The 26,965-nt window shown below is 44.1% G+C and overlaps 1 protein-coding gene across 2 annotated transcripts in view; it reads left to right on the top strand.

The window, feature by feature from the left end:
* TMEM132D (transmembrane protein 132D) overlaps positions 1-26,965 on the top strand; it is a 233,539-nt gene that overhangs the window by 186,743 nt on the left and 19,831 nt on the right. For both annotated transcript variants that reach the window (XM_078381730.1, XM_078381731.1), the window contains one exon: positions 8,430-8,573. In XM_078381730.1, the coding sequence (XP_078237856.1) occupies positions 8,430-8,573 (144 nt within the window). The remainder of the gene's footprint in view (positions 1-8,429; positions 8,574-26,965) is intronic.

Here is a 26,965-nt window from a genome sequence, read left to right on the forward strand (position 1 = left end):
ATCCTCACTTGAATACAGATGAAGACATAAAGCAAGTTTGGGGCAGGGGGGGAGAGAATTTTAAGCGCTCTGTCTCCATTTGGGGTTGACAACGAAAGCATGAAAGAGTTTTGGGGATTTTTTTTAAAAAAACCACCCCACTTGATTCCAGTTTTATAAAGCGGCCACTTTCGGCGGATTGTTTGATGCGCGAATGCATATAACTCCCTGAACCGTGGCAGAGATTGGATGGAGACCTCCCGGCTCTGCTCAGTTCTTATTAAGTGGCAAATATAGACTTTGCTCAATTGTACGAGCGGGGCTAGCTCTGGGAACGCTCCTTTGAAGTCCTCGTCGAAAGCGTTCATTTTGTTCCAGGAAACTCTTTAAACTGCCAAACGGCCTTTTTTCCCCCCCCTCCCACCTCACTTCTTCTCCATGCTGAGGATACCTGCCCTGGGGGCAGGCAGCTTTCACGTCTAGTTTGCTTTAACCAGGGGCCTGTAAAATCATAAAAACATGTGTGCGCCGACCTGTCACTCCGGGGACCAGCCGCGCCGGCTGCGTGCGTGAAATTTTGATCAGGATTTGCTAATTTCCCATAACGTGCTCCTCGCAGTCTCGGTAATTGGGTGGGATCAGACGCTTTCATATCTGTGGACCTTTAAACTGGGGCTGGGTTTTCCTTCCTCCTTTTTTATGTTTACCATGGCGCAAGAGATGGTTTGTTTCCCCAATTGGACTGGACGTGCATTTTTTTTTCTTTGAAATACAGTGGTGCCTCGCTAGACAGTTACCCCATATGACAGGGTTTTTTTGCTAGACATTGGCTTTTTGTGATCGCTATAGTGATTCGCAAAACAGTGATTCCTATGGGGGAATTTCGCTGGACAATGTTTGGTCCCTGCTTTGCAAACCGATTTTCGCTAGACGACAATTTTGACAGCTCCTTCCATGCTCGCAAACGGGTGTTTTCGGGACCTAAGCCTCGCAAGACAGCGATTTAAACAGCTGATCGGCGGTTCACAAAGCGGCTTTCCTATGGCTGATCTTCGCTAGACAACGACGATTCTTCCCCATTGGAATGCATTAAACAGGTTTCAATGCATTCCAATGGGGAAATGCTTTTTGCTAGACAATGATTTCGCTAAACAGTGATTTCAGTGGAACGGATTATCATCGTCTAGCGAGGCACCACTGTAATAACAATCTTAGGGCTGCAGAGCTGGAAAAGGAGTCCAGTGGGGAATTGAACCCCCAACCCAGACACCTAAACTACTGAGCTATCCAGCAGTTCTCTAATAATCTTAGAGCTGGAAGGATTCTGATTCTGATTCTGCTTTCAGAATATGGGCCAGTTGGCTTGGCGGAAGGTAGCCCATTAGCTGTTCCTCCTGCCTTAACACACCCTCGCTAATTGGCTTTGCCTATTTAGATGTTTAACTGAAAACAGTACAATGTGTAAAAATGCCCTTTCGTTGTTAAGCCTCAATTTCAATGTTGGCTTCTCCTCTGATTACACCCTTGCCTTGACAACATGGTCTAGATTGGGGAATTTTGCCAGCTAGGTGTCCCCTCCTTCCTTAGCTGTGCTGATCTGCTAAGCCAATCTAATCAACTCTAAGATGATCATAATACATACAGTTCCAATCCCACCCACAATCCTCTTCTTCCTTTGATCTCCAGCCTCCGGCTTTGTGTGTGTGTGTTTGCTGCCCTTCCCCATCTGCAGAGCTGCTTCTGTAGACGTCAGAGGGAGAAGGAGGAGCGAAATGCATGAATCTGGCCACCTCCTTGAGGATGTCAAACATTTTAGAGTGTATTGGTTTAGAAGCTTACTAAATTTAAACAGAAGCATTAGCACGGCCTTAGGATCTCCTGACAGATATAAACTCTTCCTTAGGGAGATTGCCGTAATGCTGTCTAATCAGCTTAAGGAGTTAATTAAACAGCTGTCACTTAGCTTCTTAATTCTGTGACTTGATGCTAAATAAGATTTGAAATTAGTTATGCACGGCTGAGGCATGATCCTTGACGTGCTGAAGATGGCTGAGAGAGGAGAGACAAGATGATGCTCAGTCTGATTGGAGTCCACAAGGAAAAAATCCTTCCAGCTGTCAAGCACAGGGATCTACAAAGCTCCCCAAAGACCAGTTATGTGGGCAAGTCCCACTGTATTAGCCCATCTGTGAGAAAGGAGTTGGAACTCCATGGTAGAACACATGTTTTAGAATGATACACAATGCAGATTCAGTCCTCAGTATCTCCAGGTGGGACTCCAGAAAGACCTTTGGCTGATACCTAGAGATGCAACTGGTCCATGCAGACAGTATTGAAAGGGCCCAGTGATTTGATGATGTGGATAGGGAGCTTTTAGCCCTCCAGATTGACAAAGGGTTCCAATATTAACCATAGACAACAGCGAAGGAGGATGGAGCTCCTAGTCCAGCACCAAAGGTTCTTCACCTAAGATAAGTTTTAGCCATGGATATATTTTGTGACCTGGTCACCTGACTGTAATAAATAAATTCTATTCTATTCTACTCTAAGATAGGACAATGTAAAGGCTGAAATCCAATCATAAGTCATAAGTAGAGCAGGCACGATGGATCAATAGAACTTACAGAGGTGTCGTCTCACCAAATCCCTATTGATTCAATGGCCCTGTTCTGCTTGGAACTTATTACTGGATTTTTGCCAATGGTGTAAATCACTTATCTGCAATTCCACTGGATTTCAGCCTTGGATATGTGAACACAAGAGGTAACAATCTTGTTTTAGAATGATTACCGTATTTTTCGCACCATAAGGCACACTTTTTCCCCACAAAACAGGGGGGTGGAAAGTCTGTGTGTCTTATGGAGCAAAGAAAACAGATTATATTTTCCTGTTTTCTTCTCCTATAAAATTGGTGTGTCTTATGGAAAGGTGCGTCTTATGGAGTGAAAAATACGGTATGTGTTGCCTGCCTGCTTGCTTGCTTGCTTGCTTGCTTGCTTGCTTGTTTGCTTGCTTGCTTGCTTGCTTGCTTGCTTGCTTGCTTGCTTCCTTCCTTCCTTCCTTCCTTCCTTCCTTCCTTCCTTCCTTCCTTCCTTCCTTCCTTCCTTCCTTCTGCTTATCCATCATCAGCTCCTTCCTTGCTTCCTTCCTTGTCTTGAGGATGTTATGTGAACCTGCTGACCCTTATCTTTCCCTTCCCTCCCTCCCTCCCTCCTTCACACCTTGATTGTTGAACACTCTATGAAAGACGTCTGTGACAACAGACTGGAGCTAATTACCAAGAGTGTCCCCAGAATTTAAACAAATACCTCTATATGGCTCCTTGTGATCCAGCGTCCCACTAATGTGTTGGAACATTTTGATGATGTTTTAATGGCTCTTTAATTCTGTGTTGTATTAAGGAAAGAAGAGCAGCAGATTATAGTTAACGCTAATGTGTTTATCCATAGTCTCCCTACATATTAATTGCTTGAAGAACAAATATTAAGAAGTGGGCTGAAATGTACGTTAGTGATTGAGAATTCCACATGGTCTGATCGGTTTCTGTTTATGAATGTCAGGCTGGGAAGGAAGGAGTGTTCACACAAAGGCTTGATGAAGCAAATGCATATTTTATCAGGTGGAAAATAATAGCTTTGGCCCTTTCTAGAACCACGTTTACAGTTCCGAAGTGCTGGACTATTGATCTGTGATGGTCATTGAGACATCTAAGCCCCAGTGGACCCACAGACTAGAAGCTAAGTCAGGAGATCTCACCCCACTCTTTGTGCTTTGACCAACTTCAAATTTACATTATTATTTAAAAACAAACTTTAAATTAACTGTGTCATCTCGGATCAGAGTCTCATGTCTCATCTGAGTGGGACTCTAGAGAAGCATACCACATAGAGCAGTGGTCACCAACCTTGGGCCTCCAGATGTTCCTGGACTACAACTCCCAGAAGCCTTCACCACCACCTCTACTGGCCAGGATTTCTGGGAATTGAAGTCCAAGAACATCTGGAGGCCCAAGGTTGGGGACCACTGGCATAGAGTCTTGGTACAATTGCTTCTCACCATAAAAGCCATGGATCTAGATCAAATAACTCATCCCAGATAGAGCAGTCCTATTAAATCAGTGGGATTTGTCCTAGTGTTACCATTCTGCCATGACCAGTATCCTGTTGAGCAGCTCCGCCTGCATAATGGGAGTGACGTCACTAGCCATGGGAGATATTTACTCCTCAAAGGGTTCCTTTTCAGTTTTGGGGTGTGTATGATTCATGCACAATAATATGAAGTCACATGAAGCACACAATCAAAAAAAGGAATCTGTCGTGGTCAGCATCTTGCATAGGTGAAATTAGCAGTTAATTTTTTGCTACATTTCCACCTACATTTTGATATTTGATCTCACTCCGTTGGCTATATGCTCTCTCTCTCTCTCTCTCTCTCTCTCTCTCTGTGTGTGTGTGTGTGTGTGTGTGTGTGTTTGTTTAATCCACTGGGAATCCACTTTTAAGAGACAGCCTCATCCAGGCAATTCATTCAACTGGCTGTCTCATCTTCCATAATCCCTAGTTAGTTACAGATGTAAATACTCTATTTCTTCAGAAGAGTTTGCTACCATTAAGCATTTTATCCTCCTCTCCCCTGCCCCAATTTCGAAGTAAATTAGTGACTGTTATTTCACGTTCTTTGAAATGCTGGGAAATGACCTATAAATCAGCATTTGGGAGACATCCGTTACCACATTTGTCTCTTCTCAATGAGATGATCCCTTAAGGTTCCACCCCCAGGGGGTTCTTTAAGCCCTCGTTCTGTTTTTAGAGCGAAAGATGGAAACCCTGTTTGCTAGGATTCCACCCACTGCTTAATCTGGTCAGGCCGTTTATTGTTTCTTTTTCAATGGGAATGAGAAATACAAAAACTCAGTGTGAGAGGAAAGAAAATTTCAACTGTGCACTGTAATTCAAAGTAAGCTTTGTGTTGTTGTTGTTGTTTTTTCAGAGCCTTAAAACGTCATTGGATACGGGATGTTTCTGTTTTCTCATTAAAGTGGCAAAAAGCCAACATCCCTTAGCTTAGTTCAGAAGTGGCTAAAGTCACCTCCTTCGTAATCACTCCTATAACAAGCTCTGCCTTTAATAAATCGTTTCAACACACATGCTTACATGTTATAGACCTGCTTTAGAGGTTGAGGACTTCTCTGCTTTTGTGCTTGTTTGTTTTTTTGCTGGAATGTTTCGAAACATCTATAAAACTTCAAACTTTTTTTAAAATCTTGGTCTTGCTCATATCGGATTAAACCCATATTTTCATGCAAACCAGTTTGAGGTATGATGGAACTAAGCAGTATGGAATGATGAAGTGGTGAGCGCCCCAATGCAAGAGAAAACAGGACAACCCTCTGTCAGATCTGCTTTGATTTGGGTTCCTGCCTTGAGGAGGGGGTTGGACTGCATGGCCTTCTAGGCCCCCTTCCAGCTTCACTATTCTATGATTCTATGAGAAATGAAATGAATAATTAAAAGATCAGGCACAGCAGGAACTAGTAACTAATGAGCAAAATTATAGCAGATCATGGCTGATGACGATGATGACGATGACGATGATGACGATGACGACGATGACGACGATGATGAGAATGATAATGAGAATAATGATGATGATGATGATGATGATGATGATGATGATGATGATGATGATGATGATGATGATGATAATAATAATAATAATAATAATAATAATAATAATAATAATAATAATAATAATAATAATAATAATAATAATAATAATAATAATAATAATACAGCTGCTAGGAAGCTGATGTTCATGTGTTTTTGAACTTAGATGTTAACCCCCTTCATGACCATAGGGATCAGCACAGTACAATTTAACACCCACAGAGCACAAATTTAACCCCATCAGGCCAACAATAAATTTGTGACGTTCTCTAGGAAGTCAAGGTTCACGTTTTTGAGTTTTGAAAACACAACATTGTAGGTTATAACAAACCGCCCTTAATGGATGCATGACGTACATAGGCTGAAATCCTGCCTTGCAGTTACACAAAGAGGGTAACTTTTGGAGGAACCTTGGCTTAAGTTAAGCAAGCTCACCAGGCATTACCAGTAGCAAGCCAAGCTGTGTGATTCAGCATGCCACAGACCATGACTACGAAGATTTATCTTACGGCCGTCTATCTCAAAGTTACGTTGTTTGAGTAGCTGTGTGACAGGATTTCCTCCAGTGTTTAAGAGTGACTGAGAACTTCTGGAGTGTTCAAGCCACATCATGTAGATTAGCTCACTCACCCTGACAATAGCGCTCACTGTTTCTCTTATTCTCCATTGACAGATGGGGATGACGAAGCTCAGCGGATGGAAAAACCACAGCGATGGCTTGAGTTTTATCTGTAGGGATCTGCCAATCAAACTGGATAGGTTTTTTTAATGCACCCCGAAATAGCAATCCCCTGCCTCTCCTTTCATCAGGAAATCCAGCTGAGCTCAGCGGGATTACTTTAAAGGAAAGGTCTAGGATCAGGCTGTATGATCACTGGGAGACATGAGGCTGGCTGACGCATCTATCAATTCATTTCTTTTAGATGGCTCTGTGTTTTCATCACTTTTTGAACTAGAACAGAGGAACTCTGTTCCTTTAAGATATTCAACGATTTCTCTTTTTTTCTCCCCTCTTCGTAGTATGATATAAGAGAGAACTGGGGCTTTCTCACACAGTAGAGAGAGAGACAGTAGAAAAACTCCACTCGGATCTTGTACATTTCCTACCTCTTCCTTCTGTTCTCTTTCACAAGTAAAATCAGGTCGAAAATTTCAAAACTCTACATGGGGAACTATTTTGGCGAGAGATTACCACTCGGCTGTCGGCAGGAACGGCAGTCTTCATTCACTGGAGCCAAACGAAATCACGATTTACTTGTTCTGCACATGGACCTTGATTTTCAGCCCCCCCCCTCAACTTTAAATGCTTCCGATGTTTGAATAAGAATGAGAAAACGTTCATAAAGCTGAGCACCTCCTTTCTCCCCCCCCCCGGGTGCAAATCAGTAGGAATGTCAGCAGAGGCAACGAAATTACTTTTGATTTACAGTAGGGGTCCTACACAGTAAGGATAATTGAGCCTTATTTTTTTGGCTTCAGGAGGACTTGATGTAGTTTGAGCTAAATAGATGAGTACCATTTAACCATTCTTACGAAAGGCTTTGTGCAAGTAGAAGCCATGTTGGTCCGGTAAGGGGGAAAAATCCAGACCTAATTAGGGATCAGTTGTTTTTATTAGGACCAGTTAAAATATCACATAGGAATAAACCAGCTTTTGACTTTTTCAGGCTAGACTTAAACAGAAGCTAGAGCTGTTTCTTTCCTTTCCTTCTTTTAAAAAGGAATTTGTGGTGGTGTTCATTACTTTTGACAGCCAGATTGTCTTATTGCTATCCTTTGTTCAGCTGTGAAAACAATTTGTTATGCATTTGTATGCAGTTATGGAATCCCATGGCTGTTACCTGTGGGTGAGGAAAATACACTAAAAATACTCTTTGGTTCTCATGTCACGGTGGCTCCTAGACAGACAGACAGACAGACAGACAGACAGACAGACAGACAGACAGACAGAACATACTGTACAGGGGAAATACAGTGGTGCCTTGCTAGACGATGTTAATTCATTCCGTGAAAATTGCTGTTTTACGAAAACATCATCTAGCGAAGCACGGTTCCCCATTGGAATGCATTTAAATCTGTTTAATGCGTTCCAATGGGGAAAAATTGTCGTCGTCCAGCAAAAATTGTCCATAGGGAAACCGTTTTGTGAAGCACCAATCAGCTGTCAAAATCGCTGTCTTGCGAAAACCAGTCCTGAAAACACCTGTTTTGCGAAGTATTGACCCAGCTGTCAAAATCATCGTCTAGCGAAAAATGGTCCCAAAAAAACCCATCTTGCGAAGCATGGACTGAAACATCGTCCAGCGAAAATCGCCCATAGAGAAAAACATTTTGCGAAGCACTATAGCGATCCCAAAAACGCATTGTCTAGCAAATAAACCTTTTTGCGAGGCAATCATCTAGCGAGGTACCACTATAGAACATGAAACCACAGAAGCAAATGCAAACCATGGTTTGTTTATTTATTTATTTTATTTATTCATTGGACTTATATACCGCCCCATAGCGCTACAAACACTCTCCGGGCGGTTTACAATTTTAATTATACAGGCTACACATTGCCCCCCCCCCCCAGCAAGCTGGGTACTCATTTTACCGACCTCGGAAGGATGGAAGGCTGAGGGTTTGTTGTTAGGCATGGAAGCTCAACCCAACATTTCTGCTCTAAACTTTGGTTAATGCAAACCATAATCCAATGTGAATGTTGGAGCTGAACCTCCGTGTCAGGTGTGGGCAAATAGGTTGTCGTCAGCCAGCCAAAACCTTGTGTGTCTTCTTTTTTAGGAAGCAGAGATCCTGAACACTGCGATCCTGACCGGGAAGACAGTTGCCGTCCCTGTTAAAGTGGTCTCTGTGGAGGATGACGGAACAGTCACTGACCTTCTAGAATCTGTTGAGTGCAGGTCCTCTGATGAAGATGTGATTAAGGTATTGAAAAGCTCTTCCGCATTATGTCAGCGCACGTTTCTAGTCCACAACTGTATCCAGTTTCCCATCTGTCAGAATATGCTTGCCTTGGGGTGGAGTTGAACCGGCCTTCCTGTGCAGAGGTTTCCTTTTGTGATTTCATGTTTTATTTTGGAAGAAAGAGGGTATAAACTGGGCTTAAAGAGTTACCATACTCCCTACAGCAGCTTCATAGACTGTCCTCATCTTTTAGTTTGTGAGTTGTTGGTGTGAGGGAAAGAACCTCCCTTCCTGAATATATACTACCTGTTTTTCCCCTTCTATAGTGGTGATGGACAAATGAGTAGATGAGTAATTAACTGTGTGCCCTAAAGTCAATTCCGACGGTGTAAAAGGTGTGGGTTGAAGAAAAATGCACATTTTGTGCAACAAGCACATCATTGTTGTTGTTTTGCTAACATTGCTGGTTTCAAAAAAAAACAGGTTGTTTTGTTCTCACATGGGGTGGGGGGACTCACAATGGTTGACCACTTGATTCAAGGGAGTGTCTCAGTCTGTTAAAATAGGTGTTGTTGTTGTTGTTGTTGTTGTTGTTGTTGTTGTTGTTGTTGTTGTTGTTGTTGTTGTTGTTGAGAATAAGAAAAAATATGAGTGTTCATTATGGCTGATGTTCATAATCCTAGAACTTCCAGTCCCGGAAATTAAGTAGAATCATCCAGGCAGACATTTGGCACTGGAAGTTTTAGGATTCAGAAAATCCCACCTCTAGCGTTCATTACATGCTTAGCCGTGAATAGCATCTTGACTGCAACCAGGTGGATCCCCTTTCGTTAGCTAATGAACAAAAGATGCATTTTACCCCTGAGCAATGGCTCTCCCTGTTAAAATGATTCCAAATGGGGTTTCAACCTCATTTTCAGCCTTCATTTGTTTTCATCCTCATCGTTTGTATGCTAATTCTTCCACACATAAGATTAACTTGGGCAGGATTTTTGGGGTGGGGGTGGGGTTGGAGTGGAGATTGTTGCAGAATCCAAGATGCCGTATAACGACCGTAGCAGGGTTTCCATTTAGCTGAGCCATGGCAGAACCAGCTCTCCTGCTGGTATTATCTGATTAAAGATACCTCACTCTGTGTCATGATCCAGGTAGCTTTCTATCTGCCACTGATTTGGAAAATGGATTTATTTAGCGGAGGTTTACAGAATGGGAGGAGAAGACCAAAGGGCTAGGGGATGCTCAGAGGCTGTGTTAACTTCTGTTTCTGATGAACCCGTCTTTGATTTCTGGAAGATTTGATTGAGAGCGAGAGAGAGGGTTCATGCATTTAATTATGGTCACCGTCGTTTCGAGCTTCCAGTAAATGGAAAGATCTGCCAGCATACAAATCCAGGATCAAGCCAGCCACGGTCTGAAGTGGAAGCGAAGCTTTCCTCATGGAGATCAGCTTTGGCACAATGGCGACATTTCAGCTGGTGTAATCTTGCACCACTGTGCTTGGCCAGCGGTTCTCCACCTGCCCCCAAATCTTCCTCACAACAAATCTGTGAGGTAGGACAGGTTCAGAGAGAATGGCTTGGCCCAAATTGTGTCTGTGTTATTGCACAGAGTTTTATGAGTTAGAAGGCATGGATGGGTTGTTCATATCTTTTTTGAGCCGTGCATGTCTTCAAGGGGAGGGGGTGAGGTTTTCCCTCCAGCGTTAGCATAACCTGTAGCTACATTTCTTCACAAATACATAGATTTCAGAGAGATCTTGATAGTTCATCTCATAAGCTCAGAAGTTGCCTGGGGTGTAGTTTGAAAGCGCCACCTCCAATACCGTCTGCATTTTTTTCCTAACTCTCCTTTAAGGAGCAAGCCTGTCACAACCACCCACCATGAATCTTTGGGTCCCTCAGTTATAATTTCCCTGCACTGTCCACAAGACATGGGTGCATGGCCTGAGGAAGTGGACTTTGACCCACGAAAACTCAGTGATTGATTTTTTTTCAAAAAAATGATACTAATAAAAGTATCACCGGCTCCTGCATTTTGTCTAATAAGCGTGAAACACATTCTTTCCAATAAGCAAGATATAATGTTGCAACCTTTAACATTTCACACACAAGGCATGTGATATGTTAACCCCAATTGGTTGGCACTTAAAACCCTGATTGGTTGGCTGTGCTCGTTAATACTATTGAAGTTGCAGGTTTTCAGTACCTCTGGATCTGTTTTATTAAGGGTCAAGGGAGGGATTCGCGGCTTACAAGACAGATTGGATGTAATAGAGGTTTCAAGATGAAAGGTATTCCTTCCAGATGTGTTGGACTCCAGCCTGTCTTTTGCTCAGAGGTTGACCTTTGCAAATCTATTTGGGATTTGTATTTCACGAAGTCTTTGTAGAGGATTCAATCTCAGAGTGCACCGAGGGGACCCATGCAGTGAAAGCAAACAAGGGTGGAAGGAACAGGGCTTCACATCTCATTAGTAGCCCGACGGAAATGTTTACGGCCAAAGCCCAGCCAGGTAATGGCCATTTACTGGGCTCCAAAAGTCAGGAGGGCGGGGGGGGGGATTGGAAAACTGTTCTAATGACTGTTTTGCCAAGCTGTCAACCGGTCATGGTCTCTTAACGTCTTAAATAATTGGGGGGTTTCTGCTGCCAATGGCCGGTGATGTGTTTAAGCGGTTTAAGAAGTGAGATGGTATGTCAAGGAGAACCAATTAGTGATCCTGGTAAAGCAAGGTCAATTTTGAGCTTGGTCTGATGCCCCCACCTTTCCTGGCAGGCAAGAGATATAATGAGAGACAAATCCATCCAACGAGCAAGGGTGAAATTGACAGCCGTTCAGCCCTTTCCAGCTGTGGAGGAAACAAGGGAGTATAGCCATTCCCTTGACATTGGATTTTAGACTCAGTTATCCATCTGTGGCTGTGGCTTTTTTCGTTCCGAAACCTCTGTGCCTCTCTAGAACCTGATAGAAAGAGGAGGAGGATATTGTCAGGGATGGAGATTCTGAGACGCCCCTGACTTCTCACGTTCCCCCAGATTCCTCCTAAAAATGTTCTGTTCTGTTCCAAAAGGAAGCCTTTAGAATAGAGGTGTGCTCTTTCATTTTTATTATTTTGGACACCAATCCCCAGAATTCTCCATGAATTTCCCAGCAGTATTCTGGGAATTCTGGCCCACAAACTCATGTTGTTGTTTAGTCGTTCAGTCATGTCCGACTCTTCGTGAACCCATGAACTAGAGCACGCCAGGCCCTCCTGTCTTCCACTGCCTCCAGGAGTTGGGTCAAATTCATGTTGGTTGCTTCGGTGACACTGTCCAACCATCTCATCCTCTGTCATCCCCTTCTCCTCTTGCCTTCACATTTTTCCAACATCAGGGTCTGGTGTTGGGAAGCCACAAACACAAACCTAAACACAACTATATTTCACTCACCTGGAACAGGGCCTTTCTTCCAGGCTGTCTTGGGCCTACTTCCTGTACAAATAGGAAACACTGTCCTAGTGGTTTCTGGGAGGCCTAGGTCTTTGTGGGTGGTTTAGTTTTGTTGCCCATTATTCTCTGTATAGGGCATCCCCATGGAAATACCATTCCAGAAGGCCTTCCAGGAAGTACTGGGGCAGTTTTGGTTTTTTGGACAGGAAGTAGGCTCAAGATAGGCTGTGTCCAAAGTGAGTGACATGTAGGTGTGTATAGATGTAGGCCGGTGGGCAGGAAGCCCCAGAATTCTGCCTGGAGAATTCTTGGAACATTCTAGGGGTCCACCCCCCTCCCTGGATGGTACACCCCAGTCCAGGATTAGTGATTCTCTTTCGCAAACTTGCAGGTGGGTCTGTAGCCACTACCAATTTGGGGTCTTGAGGGGGGGAAAAGAGAGATATTAACCTTTCTAAGGCTATTGTGGACCTCAGTGGACTGTGGGGGGTGTAGAAAGATGGACCTCAGCCCAGGAAATTTGCCCACGCTTACGTACCAAGGCAAGTATTCTGATCATCTCTTTCCTGTTATCTCTTCTGGTTTGGTCCTTTAAAAGAGCCTATTTGGGCAAAGTCTAGAAACCCTACCTCTAAGACAGCCTTCGCCCAGCTTTTGTTTTCCAAAAGTCCTCACATTTGCCACTCATCACTCTGACTTGTGAAGGACCGTCTGACACTTTCTCTTCAAAGGGGCCATTATTTATAGCATTGCTGTGCTCTCGGTTCTCATACCATCCTGCCAATAAAGCCCCAAGGTTCCCAGAGCTGTTTTCTTAATACCCTGTGAAGTGCCACGGCCTGCCAGACAAAAGACTGTCATCACACTACCTAAATTTAGGATTCTGCTTCCAAAGTCTTCTGGGTACAATAGAGCCACCGAGTTCCAAAGCTTTAGGTTGTCATCTTTTGAACTGTTGGAGTGTCTAGTTAGCAGGCAGAAGCCTTGATCACGATAACTAAAAGGCTCGTTAGGAGCACAGGCATCGGCTGGAAAGCTCTTTAGATCTCAAATGGAGAACTCCAACTGGGGTGCCGACATCTTTGACTCCCCCTGCCGTCAAAGCAGCTTGCAAACAAACAGAACTGTCAGCTTTTTGTTGGTCTCGGGCACCAACATTGCCGAGAAAGCATCCAGTATCTTTTTACTTAGGTGAGAAGAGATTTTAGTAGGTCTTACATGGCCTTGGAAGTCTTCAGTGTGGCCCAGTGAAGGTTGGTGACTCCAGTGTCCTGGGATCATGGTGAATCAGGTCTGGATTTTAGTCTGAACATTAAGAGATCTATCCAAGGTGCTGAACCTATTTTTCAGGTTATTTTGGGAACCTTGGACCCATGATCTCAGGACACTGAAGTCAATGGCCATCATTGGGCCACACTGAAGACTGTCAAGGCCACTGCACAAATGTTGAAATTGCACAAGGAGAAGATCTCCACCAGGAAAGCTTCACTTCCACCTTGTATACCTCCCATGAAGTTCAGACTAAAACGGGGAGAGGGTTATCGTCAAGTTGGAATCACCAGCCTCCATTGTTGTGACCCTACTGGAGGCTTGTTTCAGGAGTGTGAGATTTCCCATGGCTTAGACCAGAGTGACTTGGAAATACACTTAGTTCCTCCCCCCAGACATATCCATCACCAAATATAGAAATAGCTTGCTCTGAAGCAATCCAAATTCACACCCCTGTTCCACCATCTTCTTCTACCCCAGCTACACAGAGGCCACTTGCATCTGGAGATCACAAAGCTATGAACCTCTGGCAGCTCCACCAAAATGTAAACCCGATATGAGAAGCCGTTTTGCTGATACATTGAAGGGAACCAACCAGTGTGTTGAGACATATCATGTTTTATAGAATTCTATTCCTTGGGCACTCAGGAAAGGTCAAGTATTAACAGACCGTTCTTCATGAGATCTTCCCGAGAGCATATGCGTTCATCAGACCTTCTCAGGTAGACCTACTTGAGCCCCATACTCATTGGCAGTTTTGTCCCAGACTGACTATTGCTGAAAGTAGCACCCAACATCCAGAACATCTGGCAGAGCAAGGAACTGTAGCTCACACATATATAACAGCTCCTGTGCTTTGAAACAGAAATAAGATACCTTGGAATATGTGGTTATAGGCAGAAGCTTTCCCAGATAGTGTTGAATGTGCATTTTAGGACATATTTCTGTGTAGAATATTAAGAGTCATAGGCTGAAATCCTGTTGCTTAGCCTGATAAGTCACAACTAGAGTAAATCCATGGAATTGGTGAGGCAACTCTGGAAATCCCCTTTTTCTCAATCACAGTTTTTAAAAAAATCACCTTGGAGAGTTGTTGATGTTTTTCCTTCAAGATTTTAGCTTTTAACCCTATATCTCTGCATCTGGAAGTAAGATCTCTTGAACTCACACTAATTTTTGGGCAGCATGAACAAAATGGCGGTGTTAGGCAGGTGCTTAGCAGCACTTCCTGGAATAGAAAACCCCTTCATTCGTTGCCTTGTTCAGTGTAACCGGAAACACCATCTGTCCCGGTGTCATCAGCATGACGGAAACTGTTTGGCCCCTTTAATGAAAAGTCAGGCTTGCAAAAAATTGCAGCGACTCCCTTATCACGGACAAATGACACTTGGGGGAGCGCCTAGTTCGCCTTTGACAAAGAGTGTCCTTTCATACAATTTTTCCTTTGTGCTGTAAGGATCTCAGCTTCCTTGCTCGGGTTTTAGCAGACTAAATGTACGTATGTTTCTTTGTGTTTCTCAAATCTCGCCCAAAAAGATCACAGCTTCTTTGGAATAATAATAATTGTGTGTGGTCAAGTCAGTTCTGACTTGTGGCAACCCTTTCCAGGGTTTTCTAGGTAGGGAACACAAAGAAGGGGTTGGCCAACCCTTCTTCTGGGGTTGCCCTGGGACTGTGCAGCTTGACCAAGGCTACACAGGCTGGCTCTTCTCCCTGGAAGCACAGCGAGGAATTGAACTCCAAACCTCTAGCTCCACAATCAGGGACTTAAACCACTGAGCTATCCAGCCAGCTCTTCTTGGGAAGAGTTTCACAAATCCAACTTTTGATTTTGTGACAGCCATCTGAACAGGCCTTGCTCAGCCCAGGATTCGTCTTCTTCTGGGCTGAGCGAGGAGGGGGGGGGAATAATTGGGAGGGACCCAGCGAACATCCCATAATGGACAACTTTGAATAAATAAGCTCACTGACGCAGCACCACCATTTCTTTAGCAAACAGCCGGCGATTAAAAAACGGTGTGAAGCAAATCAAAGTCAACATGGGGAATAAATTGTATCTATTTGCACGAGTCTCTGTTAGAAAGCTGGATTTGCATTCTGGCCTGCAGGTGAGCATGCTAGAGGGTTCTACCACCATGCATGATAATGGAAGACTTCACAGAATTTTGGTGCAGACTCAGGAGAGGCAGGAAGGCCAGGATCAAGGGCTTCTCTAGACCTAGAAGGGTATGGGCAGAAAAGTTCTATCCATAGGTCTGTTAGGTGGTCTGTAGTAGATTGCCAGGAGTTCTGATTTCCCAGGCTGAAATCTAATGGCCAGTCTCACCAAGAGTAGGTCCATTTCATTGCTCAATGTCAAGTCAACGCTTATGGAAATTGCATTGGTCAAGGAGTCTACTCTAAAGAGAATGGTATGTGTGATCTTCAACTCATAACTTCCAAGTTACCCCCTTAATGCTGAGTAGCTCTTGAAGACAGGCCAGGCAAAGCTCCCAAGATGCTTCTCCTTCTGACAACAGAGTGTAGGGGTGTGAAGAAAATGCACAAAATGTCTTGTTTTCATAATTTTGGCTGACATAACAAATGATCTTCAGGGGAAGTGATCTGACAGGGAGGGTTCCTTGCCTCCTGCCAACAGAGAGGGGAGGTGGTTGTTTCCTTTATTTAAGGTCTCTGTATTTTGTGCAGATTCATGGCTAGCTAACTGTATAAAGAACATATACAACTGTCTTTCCATCTTTGTACATTTCATGTGCACAAGCTGCATCTTTGGGTGAAGAAACCTGTCCTGGCAGTTGTGAGTGTTATTGGGTGGCAGCAGGGGAAATTTCAAGGAGTTCTCCCAGGTAAGAAGGATCTGGCTGGCTGCTCCCCCCACACACACCCATCAGAGTGAGACAAATATTTACTAAAAAAAAGAGACCCAATAAACTAGGTGGGTCTGCCTCTAACCATGATCCTCCTGCTGGGTGTCATGGGATGCACCGTTCCATTGGCCTTTGGGCTCACCGCTGATGACTGAAGGGTGAATGCTCTTCTCCCATCTTTTCAGGTCCAGGAGAACCTCACCTTGAGAATGCCAGAAATCCCATTAAAAGTCCTTTTCTATCTGTACTATGTTACAGAAATGCCATCAGCACAGTCTGAGAAAGACAGAACATTATTTCATGAAGCTGAACATAATACCATTATGTTTCCCTATGTCTGATGAAGTGGACGTGTCCATGGAAGTTTACATTAAAATATAATAATTACTCTTTAAGTTGCCACATGTTTTTGCCTTTATATAGAACACAGCTACCTCTTCTTATAATAGCATGAAAGCATCCATTGTCCGATCCTTCCCTAAACACATTCCAAGGCTGGTCCTTTCTATACCCGTTTTTCAGGCACTCCAAAAACCTGCCACACTTGTTTGACTTAAGGCAACAATAGGGTGCCATCAAAACATTCCGGCAGCCGAAGGAAGCGGTCCTTCTACCATGGCACCTTGAACTTTCTCAAAGAGGGTGGTGGTTTTGCATTCAGGACCACGGACAGCAGCAGGTGGCCATGGAAGTTTTTTTTCTGTGGGACTGCTGTTCCTTCTTGGAAACAATGCTTTTTTGTTTAAAGTGGAGATTTGTATTCTCAGAAAATGAAACTCTGGCCTTTTGAAATTAACCAGTGGGTGTCACAGATACCTTGCCTAACCATAAGCAACAGATACTACATACCTGTCTTCTCCTCTCTGAACATAGCTTTGCCGCCTCCTTCTGCAGCTGTGTTGGCATTGATGTTCCCGGCTTTGATGCTGAGTCCTTTGTTCTTGAGAACCTTTTTATGTCTTCCCACAGTTTTCCTTTTCTAATCTCACTACCCATCCACCCTGTTGGTTCCAACACATGAACATGTCTGGCCTTCTTGAAATTCGTGCAGCGGTCCTGTGTCGGTTGTCATGATTCTAGCATGCTCCGGAGTTGTTCTCTGAAACAGCACCCATGACTCCGAATGGCCAAATTCCAATTGCGTTTTTCAACCGGTGTAACACAATCGGTGTAATCTTCTTTGATGAATTAAGAAGTTACGGTAAGCATGAGGGAGGGGATTTTCAGTTTTCTGGACTACTGATACTATAATTCTCCATTCATAGAGTTTTATCTGGCTTGCAGACATCTTACAAAAAACTATGTGATACACCTTAAACTTGGTCTCTAAAAATGCTCTTGACGGTACATCCATTCTTAAATATGCTTTATGTACAGGTGAGTAAAAGTAATGTTTTCTTTCATCACCTTTTAACTCCCTCCACAGATCTTTCAAATCAGTTTTATTAACTAATCTATTCATGTCATGTATCTACTTTTGCGTTCTTCTTTTTGTTGCTTTATCTTTAATTTTATCCATAACCATGTTAAAATCTCCTGCCATTATAACATGTCCTTTCCTTACCTTATCTAACTTTCCTAATACAGTAACAAAAATATTGTCTTGATTCCCATTTGTTGCATAGACATTAACTTGAGTAACTACTTATCCTTTAAGTTGGCTATTATTAGGTACCTACCTTCTTTATCCTTGTCCAATCCTTGTCCAACAACTTAATTTTAAAATCAAGGTGGGCACAATTTGGGCCCATCACATCACAATGATGCCATGAAGATGTTGAAATTTCAGAATTCTTCCCAGCAATAGATGACATTGCCTCCATTCAAGAACCGCATCTTGTCAATCTTCTGATCCTCCAAGCTCTTGAGAAGGAGATCCACCAGCACCTGGTAGAAGTCCAAAACTGGATTTCTCTCCCAGTGTTTTCCGTCCTGAAAGATTTGGCTACTTCACTGAAGAAAACCCCTCCAGTAAGGACATGACAATGCATTATATCCTAAGATCAGGGACCATTGTTAATGGAGATCTGGAAAAGATTAAAAGCAATGGATCCCCAGATCCTTGATGTCCTGGTCTTCACAGATCACACAGCAGGCAAGTTTTGCTTTCATCCATTCCAGAAGGCCATTTATCCGAACATCATTTCAATATTATTTTGCAATTAGAGGGCCTAACAGCATCATACATACATTAGTACTGCCTCTGCAAAATGAGGTTTGTGACCATCCTCAAACAATTAGTATTTGCCCAATTCTTTGCCATTTGCACAAGGAGGTTGGCTGATGGAAGTATTTACCCAGGGCATGATATTTTTCTGTGTTAGACTTGAACACGAATCGCCTCTGTTGATGGCAGACTTGTTCCGTAATTAGAATAAATGGCATGAATGACAAACCAAAGAGAGGTGTCTACAGGTTTGGGGGCCCTCTAGTTTTTTGCAGAAGGACAAAAACTCCTGCCACAAGAAGAATGAAACCTTCTGAAATAGGACTGTCATGTACTGTCAATCTGACCTCTTCTGGGAAGACATCTCCATGTAATGGGACATCTTACAAAGCCACAAATGACAGCAAATTATGGAGAGGTTCATATCAGAGGAGGAGCTCACTCCATATCTCTTTTTTTGGAGAATTAAGGATTTAAGCTAAAGATGGGCACAAACTGGTTCTTCCCAGTTTGTCGAAGCAGCAGCATAGGTGCTGCTGCTCCCCTGCCCTGCCTCCTCAGCTGATCGGCCACTGACCAGGCCCAGCTTGCTTGCTTTTTCCACCTCCTCAGCTGATCTCCCAGTCACGAGCAAGAGCCCAGACTTGGAGACAGGAGGCAAGAAAATGATGATGATGATGATGATGATGATGATGATGATGATGATATTTTGTTTGTTTTGTTTGTATACCACCCATATGGAGGAATTCACTCTGGGTGGTTTGATGATGACGATGATGATGATGATGATATTTTGTTTGTTTGTTTTGTTTGTATACCACCCATATGGAGGAATTCACTCTGGGTGGTTTGATGATGACGACGATGACGATGACGATGACGATGATGATGATGATGGTGGTGGTGGTGGTGGAGTGGAGGAGGAAAGCCAGTGTGGTATTATAGGGGGCAGAGTGTCAGACTAGGATTCAGAACACCAGGGTTCAAATTCCTACTTATCCATGGAAACTTATTGAAGAAGATAGCAATTGGCAACTACCCCTTGAATATTTGACATTCTTCAACAATTCTTAGACAATTTTCATAAGTCCAAAGAGGCTTGATGGTGTAAAACCAAGTTCTGTTGTTATTTTAGCAGCCAGCGTGAGCCTGCAGACAATGTAGAACAAGAAATAAATCACAACACATGTCAAAAAATTCACATTAGTCGAACCTAGAAAGGATGCTATAGCCAGAGGTGCCGTTGCTATGAGCATTATCTTCTTTCCTTTTTCATGAAAGCAGAGTGGAGCAGGAAAAGCGATATAGCGATAGAACGCTTCGGGGATTTTTACCACCCAAGCAGAAGGGAATCAGGCCTTTTCTGAGCCGTTTTACCCACCGGCTCAACAGCAGGAGTTGTTGGGGGGGAAGAAATCCTCGATGAGGATGATGAGTTTCCTTTCATGTTCATAAACTTCTCATGTGAAGGAATTGGTGGCCAGAAGGGATAGAGAAGTGACATTGATTGGAGGAGAGGGAAGGAAAATGTGCCTGATATAGCGTCAATCCGCACGCTGGGCTCAGCAAGACAGTTGAAACATGGATTGTACCAATTTTGATAGAGGTGGCAACTTGGGTTTTTCACTGTTCCACCCACAGGGTAGATGGGAATATTAATGGAGAGGGTTGCGTCAAATGTTCTCTGACTGCTAGACCATTGCACACACATACACAACAGAGGCTGAAAGATGTTCTCTTGTTTCATACTTTTCATTTAAGGTCCACCAATTTGTTATGGTTACTGCCATCAAGTTGCCTCCGACTTATGGCAACCGTATGAATGAGGTCCTGTCCTCAACTGCCCCTGCTCAGCTCTTGCAGACACAAGCCTGCAGCTTCCTTTAGGGACTCAAGCCTTTTCCTGTTTGCCTTTCACCTTTTCCAGCATGATGGTCTTTTCCAGAAAATCCTACCTTCTCAGGATTTGCCTAAAGTAGGGCAGTGCTAGCTTTCACATTTTTGCCTCTAGAGATCATTCAGGGTTGATTTGATCTAGGATCCACCCATAACTGTGTGCGATAGTGGGAAAAGTCGCCGTAAGTGTTGAGAAAGCCCCAGACCATTGACACCCTGGGCATATGCCCAGTTTCATTCTGGGTAGACCAGAACACGCTATCCAAGTTGTGCCACATAATCTTTATTTGCATGGACAGAGATTGTAGAAGCATCCAGATCATGATGCTTGCTTGGATAAGGAGGAGCTGGCTCCTCCATCAACACACTCAGTTACGGTCAAGATTCCTGAAGAATGGAGTGTTGAGCAACAGAGTACGAATCCTCGTCCTCCAGCCTATCATGAATCTGGAGCTCAAGATTTACACACAGAGAGAGCAATTCATCTGAACATCACTTCAGTCTTCTTTTGCAAGTAGAAAATACGGTATTATTATTATTATTTTGTGACAGACACGTCAAACGATGCTGGCTCATTGGCAGATGCCAGAGGAAGTGTGTGCAACCATTCTGTGGATAATTAATGTTTGCATAATTCCGTGCCATTTGCATAACGAGTTTGGTGCCTTTGAATTATTTATTCATTATCCACCCCATTTGCCTCTCTGGGCTAAGTCCTCCCTGTCTACTTGCAATAATAACGAGAACACATTTGGTCAACCTGAGGTTCTCCAGATGTTTAGACCAACACCTCCTAGAAGCGATGGCCAATAAAAAGGGGATAATGGCTGATGCTGAAACCTCTGGAGGGCACTAGATTGCCTATCCTTTGCCTAGAAACAGACAGCTCATTGACATGTTCTCAGAATGTGCTCGATTTTTCAGGAAGCACAACAAGGTGTTCCCATAGAGGTGAAGAGCGTTTCAGGAGCAACCCAATGAGATACATCAGGAAAACAGAATCATCATGCTTGTGTAGAGCAGTGGTTCTCAGTCTTGGGTTCCTAGATGTTCTTGGGATACAACTCCTAGAAATCTTGGCCAGCACAGGTAATGGTGAAGGCTTCTGGGAGTTGTAGTCCAAGAACATCTGGGGACCCAAGGTTGGGAACCGCCGGTGTGTGAGATTCTAGCCTTTGGCCAGAATCCTATTGAGATAATGCAAAGCAGGAGAGTAGTCAATGACGCTTTCTCCCTACTCTAGTAGGTTCTCATCATATACATTGATTGCAAACTCTGTCTCACAACAAATTTTGGTGTGTGTTTGTGTTTGTGTGTGCAAGGGATACCCAAAGATCCTTTGCAAATAAAGTCCTCCAAACTGCAGGAAACATCTCACAATCCAGCTCAGGAGGAAGAAAACTGTAGACTTTCGTTTTTGTTGTTCTGACCTGAAATCTAGGAACATTTCCTTGCTCAGTGGTTTAAGCCTTTGGCTCTGGAACCAGAGGTTGGGTGTTCGAATCCCCCACTGTGCCTCCTTGACAAGGGCTGGGCTCAATGATCCATAAATTCCCTTCCAGCTCTGGGGGTCTTAGATGACGATTATTCTGCTCCTGGATCAAAGTGCCTTGAATCAAAATGTTGGGATGATGACGAGTGGTCTACTTTCCTGAGCATGTCCAGTCCTTCCTTCCTGGTTTGACATGTGGTGGAGGGGAGAGGGATAGAGAGTCTAAGAATTAATTTGTTTTAGATAATTCAAAAGCTTGAGTTTGCCAAGGAGGTTGACAGTTCTGTCTGGTTTCCTGGTAATCCTGTTTTGGCTTCAATCTTCGTAGTGCTCACCAGCTCAGATGGCTCTTAAGGGGAGTCCATGATAGAAGGGGAATCCAAAGCCCTTTATACCCCAACGCTAGCATTAGTGTTTGAGGCTTCCGTACACATCCAGCAGTAAAGGCTGTGCATGTTTCACTTCATAAATAGGATGTGGCAGCCGAAGACTTAGCCACTGAGATGGTATTACGGAGCCAAAGATGAATAATGGAGGAAATTGAAAAAGAAGAATGGAGAGTTGTAATAGAATTGGTCATTGACATAAATATATATCATGAAAGGGAGATTGGGTTTGATACCGGATATGAAATTCAGAATCCCAAAGGTATTTAAAAAGAAGAAGAAGAAAGGCAAGGCGGAAGATAATTGGGGCATCTTTCGAAGCATCTCTTGGGCAAAGCGAGGTCTGGCGGAGAAGAAGCAGCAGATCAACTCCAGCTAGACAAAGCCGGTTTAAAATTGCACAAGCGCAAAGACGCCGTATGGGAAACTGATTTCGTTTGAAGCTTACATCACACCCGAGGAAGCAGGCAACAGTGAGAAGGAATGGGATCGACCAGGATCCACGAGGCTGTCCAGTTGGTTCTTTGCGAATCAGGACCCATTTCATGAATTTGTAAATTGGTTGTAAAAATGAAGGTGTTGAAAGTGGTCGCCTGCCGGGCTCTGCTATGAGGTCCGGACGTAGAGTGGACCAAGCCCTCTGGAGCCTGATTCTCTGCCTGATTTCAAAAGCCCCTTGCAAGCAATCAACACAATCGCGAGTCCTGCAAGAGTCACCAGACTTTTCCCCAGCAATCGGGTAGAGGGAGGAGAGAGGGAGGGAGAAAGGAGGAGTGAGTGTGAGAGAGAGAGAAATAGAGAGAAGCTTAGCATGTAACAAAAGGTGGAATGGCAGAGCCTGAAGGGATGAAGAAGAGTAAGAGATAGAGATGAGCAGGAGAGAAGGGATGAGGAAGGAGAGAGACATGGTGGGAGGGGAAGTCACAGAAAGAGAGAGAGAGAGAGAGAGAGAGAGAGAGGATTCACAGCACATCCAAAATGGGAGCCACCAGGTCCCACCTCTTCCTTCCATCCCCCACCCCATTAATAAGTCATCTAGGTCCTCATTGTCCAGGAGTTATTTATTTATTTATTTGAAATAGTTCTACCCTGCCTTTCTTTTTAAAAAGGACCCAAGCTGGGTCAACTACTATTCAAAGATAGTAGTTAAAGCCAACAACAGTGAGTATATAGATATTAAAGAGATCAGATACCGCTCTAAACAAACGGTAAACCAATGCCATACCAAAAACACATTGAAAGCAGCAAGGTATGATGATCCCTTGGGCTGCCAGTCACTGAGGGAAAGCTTGCCTGAAGAGAAAAGTCTTCGCCTGCTTACAGAAGGACCAGCAAAGATGGGACCAGCCTGGTCTCCTGTGGGAGGGAGTTCCAGAGTCTGGGAGCAGCAACAGAGAAGGCCCTCTCCCGTGTTCCCATCAAATGCACCAGTGAAGATGATGGGGCCCATATGTTAAAGGGGTTGTTTCACTGATTAGCGAAAGCGGGCTCAGCAGGAGACTTACCACAGATATAACATGGGTCTCAATTGGAGTTTGCATTTAGTTACAACAGGGCATTAACATTTGCAAATCTCGTTTGCCTAGCAGAGGAGGAGGAGGAGAATTAAATTTCATGACTCAACTGAACTCATGACTCAGTTGAACAAAACATCATCTGCACCGACACAGTCCTTCAGTCTAGCACATAAAATTAAGCTGTGGGGAAAACATGAGCTGAACTATTTCCACCCGGAGTTGTTTGTGAAAAGGCGTGTAATCTATCCTAGTGCCTGTGTCTCGCACATACACGTCTTCTGAGAAAAAGAGAAAATAGGAATAAATGGGATGTTGCCTTTGTTTTGATGTTCTGACCGTCTGTTGTGTCTTTTTGTTGAGTTGTATGAAAATCTGGGGTTCCTCCAGGATATCTCAGAGAGGGCTCCAGCTCCTCTATCATTGTGTCTATGGTCTGAGCCCTCTTCACATGGAAAGATGGTTGCTAGGTTTGTAATCTGCCCAAAACATAAAACCATGCAATGAGTTGTTGTGGTGTCACAAAGAGGCAGAAGAGGCAGGTCTTGGGTGCAGGCCTGGAATTGCTTCTGGGACAAGGAGGGATCATCATTTGGGGAGGAGGGGCACAACAAAGGCTGTTGCATCCCATTTCCCAGACGTTCAGTCAGAACTTCAAGTGACCTGTCCAAGGTGCTGAAGCTTTGAGAAGTCTAGAGTTCAGCACATTAGACAGCTGCTATCAAGTTCAAACTAAAAACCCAGGGTGGATTTACACCCGCACCCACCACCTATGTGGTTAGCATCACCAGCTAACCCATCACTGTGTGGGGTACACGTTTCACATTCCGAAGGCCCTGGGATCAATTCTATCTCCAGGGTAAGAAAGAAATCTGATAATGACCTCTTTATGGAATGAAGCAGAAATATTTGTTCATCCCTGATTCAAGCCCGCAGCTAAGACGGCCATGGTGGTATAAACTCTTTTCTCTCCTTGATGGGAAAGGGATCTCTCTCTCTCTCTCTCTTTTTCCATTCCAATTTCACGTCCTGCTGCAGAGTCACCCCCTGCTGCAGCTCGGAAGCAAAGCGTTGAAATGTATGCAGAATATCTTTAAAGTGAAATGAAAGGAAACCTAAGTGGCAGCTGAGTCCTGAATAATTCAGAGCCATCAGCATGGTGCCACTGAGTTGTAACTAGTGCTGCCAGATTGATGACCTCTGTTAAGAGTGAATTAAGACAAATAGAGTTAGTACCTCTCTCATTTCTCTCTCTCAGGAGGAGGTAGGGGAAATGACACGGAGAAAGATTTTGGCCAGATCCTGCTGTTTAGGGGTCATAAGGGATCTGTTCTAGCATTATCTCCAGTACCACACTGCAGGTGGAACCAATCTGGTGGCTCATGGGTGGCGTTGCACTTCAGCCTGCCCAAAAAGATCATGGAATAGTTTCGTAGGGATGTAAACACTGTCCAAAGTCTTGTTCGGGAACACCTTGTGCATAAGAGCATGGGTGAAGGTGGCCTTCACATCTGCATGGCTGTTGACGATGTGTCCAGTCAAGGGGAAAAACAAGGAATGCCGTTGCATGGCTATCAAGCTCTAATCTCAGCATCTTGGATCTGTTTTGTGGCCAAATCTGATAGAGATGGCTTCAGTCCAGTGCAAATCCCAGCTAGAGTAAACGCGTTGAAATCAATGGGCTATGCCAGACTTGTGATGGACAAGTCCCACTCATTTTGATGGGCCTGCTCTCACTGGTGGTGGCGTTGGGTTTTCCTTTCTTCTACACCACACGTCTGTTTTCCCATGGGAACAATCTGGAGAGCAATGTGCAAGGGTCCATCTGCACATCTTGAAGTCTCATCAGAGATGCATTCTTGTCTCCAGACCACTGGATGCTCTTTCTAGGTGAAATCCCAGACTTGGCAGTTAGAGCTTACAACAGGGCAAAGGCAGTGGGAGATTAAAAATGAGAGTAGGACGTTTGGTGTCTGCCTTCTCTGCTCGCACCACTGCAGCTTCTTCTAACTAGCATCTCTGCCACATTTCCTCAGTTGAGTGAGTCAGCTGATGTCTGGATGGTGCGGTATCAGGACTGTCAATTCGATCCCTTTCTTGGATCTCCAAAAATCAATCTCGCATCAATGAGATCAGTGTCCACTGTCACTGGAGCAAGAAGAGAGTAATTAGAGTTGATGCCCTTGGCATAGAAATCTCTGGAAAATGGAAGAGGTGAAATAGTGAAGTGGAGGGATGGAGGAATGTTTGATGAACAGCTGGACAGCTCAATGGTTTGGGATTCTGGCTGCAGGGCCAGAGGTTGGGAATTTGATTCCTTACTGGACATCCTTGATAAGGGCTGGAGACAGTGATCCATAGGGTCCTTTCCAGCTCTTCGGTTCAATGGAGGAGGAGGAGGAAGAGGAGGAGGAGGAGAATTCCTCTCAGGGACCTGGAAATACCCAAATCCTGGCATGGATCCAGAGAAGGATTGTGTTTGGATGTTTTCAGAAGAGCACAGAGGGAGTCCGGCATTCATCTGCATGCCCTTTCTCAGCCACGGACTGAGTCGGTGGACCAGTGCACATTCTTGTTAGATATATAGTTATATACACATGGATGCTCCCATAAACAGGCCCACCTATGCAGGACAAACACATGTGTTCATACATGCATTTGTGTGTCTGTCTTCGAACACCTCTTTAAGGGGAGAAAAATAAAAATGTGGGGGCAAGTGATAAACTGTTGCCAAGACTGAAAGGAAAAAAGAAACAATGCAATTGGTCAACAGGAGGTGGCCAAGAGAGGTCTGAGTTTCCAGGCTCCCATTTCAGAAGCCATCAAAAATCTATAATGGATTTAAGGGTCTCCGTGTCACCAATGGAAGAGGGAGGCTTTTGCTGTCGGCCGTCTCCCGGTTTTGTAGCTGATGAGACGTAGAGCTGGGTTTAAAGAGATGCCCTGTTTCAAAGCAACTGCTGAGGACGGCAAACCGCCGCAGAAGTAAATAGCTACCAAAATGCCTGGAGGAAAACAGCTGACGGTTGAGGAGCTATTTAATCTGTTTTGGTGCCTTGGGAGCCGGAAAGCATTTCCACCTCGGTCTGTACCACCGCATGTCAGAAGTGGGGTGGTTTGTTTCAATACTGCACCATCTCAAGATTGGATTGGAATGGAATGGAAGGTTGAAAAGCTCTTTAAAAAAATAATCTACAGATAGAGTTAGTAAGGGATCCTTCTGGATACTTGGAAGAGATACTCTTGATTGGAGTTGATAAAACTGCACTAGAAAGATCAATGTCCCGATTCAATGAAAGGGAGAAACCTATGTATCTGTTTATGGAGTGGCATAAAAGCTCCACCATTCCTCCTCCTTTGAACGGCAGAGCTGGAAGGGACCCTGTAGATCA

The sequence above is a fragment of the Pogona vitticeps genome, chromosome 14 (genome assembly GCF_051106095.1).
Source record: "Pogona vitticeps strain Pit_001003342236 chromosome 14, PviZW2.1, whole genome shotgun sequence".
In the NCBI taxonomy this organism is placed as follows: domain Eukaryota; kingdom Metazoa; phylum Chordata; class Lepidosauria; order Squamata; family Agamidae; genus Pogona; species Pogona vitticeps.